Genomic DNA, 5,376 nt, shown 5'->3' on the forward strand with positions numbered 1-5,376 from the left:
GTGTGTGTTGGGGGCGGGGGGGGGGAATAAACCTGTCACAGCCTGAAGAAGAAAGTACTTAGACGTACCKCTGCGTGAAATACTGCCTGCACCCTCCAAGTTTCACTTTTAACTTTGGTACTTACTGAAATGTGTTTCTGGACAAAGTAGTCTTATTTTGTGGACTATTATTTCTCACCTGTCAGAGTTGGATGGTCAGCATGCTTTATGTCCAAAAAAAATTAAAAACGCTATAAATTACRCCTTTGTTGAAGCAAAGCTTTCATGCAAGAGTTTTTAATGAATGGTTTGTTTTGAGAAATCACAAAGTTGTGGTTCTGTCAAACCTTGGAACATTAAGTGTTAGCTTATGCTCATGTCACATTTTAGCCTAATATTTATTAAGTCAGCTGAGTTAGAGATATTTTTGTGTTGGCTAAGKTTAATTGGCAGTGGCAGCCATTTTGAAATGAACTGTCCAAATCTTAATAGAGATAGATATGCTTTCAAACATTCATTTCTTAAAGTTTTTCTTTTGTTCTTTTTTTTTCTATGCTAAGATGAAATAAAATAAAAGAGCTATAATTACTAATTGGTCTTCCAGAGACGTTTTCTAAAACAAAATGGCCTAAATATTTTTTTAATTACTTAGATTTAGGTTTATTTTCATGATATGCAGTCTTGACTTGACCTTTAGTACTGAATCTCTTTAATGTAATATTTAAGTTGCTTGTTGCTCAATAACAGTATCCTGGTTGTATCTTGTAGTTCATAACACAAATAAGCAATTGTCAGTCTTTTAATATATTAAACATCACCGGTATCTTATCATGTGTCATTTGTCTTCTTTGTCCCGTTTATGTTTCAGGTGTGCAGAGGCAGRTTGTTCATTGTGTTGAGAAGATGACAGGTTTAGCTCAGGAGCATCTGTGTGAGCCCTCCACTCGCCCTGAGGACAACCACACCAGCTGTAACAAGGACCCATGTCCACCCACGTGAGTCTGCCGACACAATGCCCTTTATAACACCAGCAGGGTCCACAGACACAAACTCAAAGTGTTTTATAGTGTTCAGTCCTTCAAAGGTAAATACGTTGTGTTGTTTTAGTCTGAATGGAAGCAAAAAAATAAAGACCAAGATGCCAAACCCAGAGTTGTGTAACAGCTGAGTTACAATAGCTTTCATAAGAAGATTTACATATAAATTACATTTTTAAATTTCTCCTGTTTTACTGTTGAAATGAGAATGGGGTTATTTTGAAGCTATTCCATCCTCATCAGGATGAGGGTATATAAATATATTTTTTACTGAGGATGGATTACAGCAGACAAGTTGTAATCTTTGCTGTATTCCTCTGACATTTTTATCTCCACACCAGGTGAGTGCCAACATACGGCTTGTTAGTTTCTGATAAAATAAAATGAAAACTCCATTTCTTCACAGTTCAACACCTTTGGGCTCAACTGAAACCAGCATATTTTCCTTTGTTACGAATCCTATAAATCAACAAAGAAAAGTACATTTCCCATTATTTCTGTACACACGGTCCAAAAGACATTTTTTCTGACATTCAACATGTTGTTTACAACATGTTACATCATTAAGCACTGAGGTTTAGACATGATTGTTGTTCAAGTCAAACCAGATTCAACCACCTATTTATTCAAAGTTCATAAATTTTGTGTTATTTACATTTAAGTATTTTTTATAAAAAAAAAAACTTTACAGTAATTTTTCCTCTTTTTAAAATCCACTTGAACCTACTAGGACAAAAAAATTATATGCAATGCAAGGTCTTAGGAGGTTGAAGTGTTTTTATTGTTGGTAGTGCTTTTTAATGAAAAGGTCGGCACAACTATAAATTATAAGTCATTAGCAGGCCAGACCAAAGTCACCCACGGGCCACCAGTTGCCCATCCCTGCTTTAGATTTAAACAATACATTAATTTCATAAAGTCACAAGCAAAWGATCATGTTTCAGTTCTTGGGTTTTATTTATCAAATGATCTTGTGTATTCCAAATTCTGAAATTATTCTGATCTTACCGAAACACACCAAATTCCACCTTATTATTATTTATTAAAGTTGTGTGTAAAAATAAATWAATTCTAGCTGCCAGGTGCTGCTGATYAAATGCACTTGATTGACAACCGATGTGTTTTGATACGATGGCAAGGAGAAAACACATCAGCAATGAACTAAGAGGGGCAAATGTTGCTGCCCATCAGTGTGGGCAGGCTTAAAATACATTTCCAAACAATTTAGAGTCTGTCATTCTACAGTGAAAAAGACTATTCAAAGTGGAAAACATTTCAAACAGCTTACAATATTTCCAGAAATTGACATGCCAGCAAATTCACACAAAGGTGCATCGCTCCGAGAAATGACAAACAAGAGTGTAAAGATGACAAAATTCCTCCACCGTGAGAGACTCAGGCAGAAAACAACAACTTTGTCTTGTTTTTGTTAAAGGAGGACTTATTTTCTCCACTCGCAACTTTTTCAATTTGTTTTTGTTTTTGCCTAATAAACAACGTGATACAGGCWTATGTGTAGTTTGTACACTTGATGTTAGATTTGAATAAATCATTTTTACCATGTCCTAACGTCAGACTGTAGAAATGAAGGAAGGAGTACTGCTTGTTTTTTTCCCATGAATAATTACTTGCATTTAACAAATAATAAATATTTAGTGTTTGTCTAACTGTGTTTGATTATTTAACAGATGTTTATTCACTTTGTAATAAACCAAGAAATGGGAGACACAGTAATAAAAAAATGAATATGCTTGTTTTTTTAAACTAGCTTAAATTGTTTTTGTACCCCTCGCTGTTATTTTGGCCTAAACCGTCTCCATTTTGCAGGTTTTTGAAACAAGTTCAATGCTAAAATACCCTCATTTATTGGAAGTGAAAACTGAATTTGTTCCATGGCCTGTTTCTGTTGCCACCATGCACAGTCGGTGTCATAGCCTTTGTGTCTTTGTCTTTTTTATTTTCTCTTTTTAGTCGTTTGCTCTAGTTAAAGAGCGTGTGTTCTGCCTGTGGGAAGAACAGCCTTTCACTGAAGCAAAACGTGACATGTCCCTACAGATCAGCTGTTCTTTAATCTCCCCACCAAAGACACTTTCTGGACATTCTCTGCAGGAAACAACCCAAATCTCACTCACACCACCTTTTGACAGCTTAGCCGTACTGGCCAGGCYGCACTTGCTCAGCATGCAAGTGTTGCACTGTCACATTCACCTCAGAGGTTTAAACAGATGTGTTTGCGTCTTTTGTGTCCCTTTGTGCAGATGGCGGGTTGGAGATTGGCATAAATGCTCAGCAAGCTGTGGAAGCTCGGGCCTGGCTAAAAGGATGGTTCTCTGCATCCAAGCTCTGAGTGCAGACGAGCAGAAAGCCCTGGATCCCAGCTACTGTGAGCATCTCGCCAAACCCGACACYGTATCCACCTGCAACACACACACTCCCTGCCCGGCAGACTGGGTCACTGGCAGCTGGTCAAAGGTTAGTTTTGAATGTCTGTGATGCTTCCGCTTGATGGAAAGGGGGGAAAATGCAAATTGCATGGCTTGTAACTAAAAATACTTTCAGTTTCTCTCATATGGTACRGTAAAAATCTGTTCCTTTTAGATCAGGGGTGCCCAAACATTTTCACTGAGGGCCAAAATTAAAAAACATTTTTTTCGGAGAGGGCCAAAATTAAAATCAATCTGAGGGCTGTGGGCCAAATGCAATAATATAAGAAATGCTTAATACTTAAGCAAAGTTGTTTTATTTTTATTTTTTTATTATTAAGCTAGCAACCAGTGTGGTTTGCCCACATTCTTTAGTTTTTTTTGTTTTTCAGCCCAAGGACATGGAGAAAATTCAACATATGCTCAGGCAGCAAAGGCTCAGGTGACTTTTCATAATTTAAAATTTGAGTATATGTGGTCTTATAAGGTGTGCAAATTTATATATGGGCTTAAATCTAATCTAAATGTCTCTTGTGGTTACTTGTATTTTATATTTAATCTTAACATAATTACAATCTAATAACCAGGACAACTGCTGGTGGGCCAAATCAGATGGCTCGGCGGGCCAATTTTGGCCCGCGGGCCCCACTTTGGGCACCTCTGTTCTAGATGTTCTGCATTATATGTCTGCTTAAAGGGAGAAAGAAAACACACATTTGTATTAGTAACGATGGTTCATAGGCAACATGTAACTTTAGATTTTCTGCTTGTTGCTTCAACAGTACCTCCAGATCCAATATCACATGAACAAACAACCATTTTAGATGCCTCGTGAAAATACACTGCCTGGTCAAAAAAGAAGTTCACACTTATTTTTGATTGGACAGACTTGGGTTTTCGTTACAGCACACATTGTCTGTGGCATCATTTCCACAAGCTTCTGCAGTCACAACATTTATTTCCTGTCCAGAAATTAGTTTACATTTTTGCCAGCATCTTGTTTTGTTGATGGGAGATTTGGACCACCGCCAAASGTCTTCTCCAGCACATCCCACAGATTTTTGATGAGGTTCAGGTCTGGACTCCGTGGTGGCCAGTCCATATGTGAAAATGACGTTTCATGCTCCCTGAACCACTTTTTCAAAATCGGAGCTTGATGAATCATGACATTGTTATCTTGGGATACGTCTGTGTCATCAGGGAAGAGAAAATCTAATCATGCAATAAACTGGTCCTTCAGTGAATTTAGATTCTCAGCTGAACTTTGGGCACATAATGCAGGGCTRATAGTTCCAGCGCCGTGACGGATCTCTGGTGTAGCGTAGCTGCGGKGAAAAAATGTAAAATTCAGGTTTCTCACAGCACAGCTTTCACCTTAAACACATGGGCAGGCTACTAGCCAATCAGAAATCAGGTGGAGGCGGGACTTGGGTCTCAACAAACTTTGATTCAGATTCAGCAGAAGAAGTTCAAGCATTGTTCAAAATAAAGAACTGGATACAATATCGAAGCTGGCAGATTTAAAAAAAACTGCTGTCAAGGAAGAAACACTTGGAGGATGTTTACTGACTCCTCTACCTGAGAGACAGAGAGGAGGACGAGCCGGCCACACAGCTGGATGTTCAAGYTATCTGGACAGAAGCTGACAGGTGGAGCAATGAGAAAAGCATGCAAGCCGAGACAATTCTGATGACGTTTATAACCATGGGACTGCACAGATGGACCTGCCCTTTTTGCCTCCGGACCATGCAGTGCCCCTTTCAAATATTTTATCTTTTTTTTTATATAATTCATTGTGTGGCTACTTATCGCATTGAGGCATTTTTGGGTTAAAACACATTCAATACAATGTATTACCAATGCCCTAAAATGTGCTAAATTATTTATGCCCACCCCTCCTCTCACACACACACACACACACACACACACACACACAC

At 38.3% G+C, this 5,376-nt stretch overlaps 1 protein-coding gene across 1 annotated transcript in view; it reads left to right on the plus strand.

The window, feature by feature from the left end:
• The window catches only part of adamts7 (a disintegrin-like and metallopeptidase (reprolysin type) with thrombospondin type 1 motif, 7), a 142,552-nt gene that overhangs the window by 103,620 nt on the left and 33,556 nt on the right, over positions 1-5,376 (plus strand). Inside the window, exons 17-18 of the mRNA XM_014001567.1 lie at positions 848-974; positions 3,275-3,488. Of these exons, the coding sequence (XP_013857021.1) occupies positions 848-974; positions 3,275-3,488 (341 nt within the window). The remainder of the gene's footprint in view (positions 1-847; positions 975-3,274; positions 3,489-5,376) is intronic.

The sequence above is a fragment of the Austrofundulus limnaeus genome, unplaced genomic scaffold (genome assembly GCF_001266775.1).
Source record: "Austrofundulus limnaeus strain Quisiro unplaced genomic scaffold, Austrofundulus_limnaeus-1.0 Scaffold9, whole genome shotgun sequence".
In the NCBI taxonomy this organism is placed as follows: domain Eukaryota; kingdom Metazoa; phylum Chordata; class Actinopteri; order Cyprinodontiformes; family Rivulidae; genus Austrofundulus; species Austrofundulus limnaeus.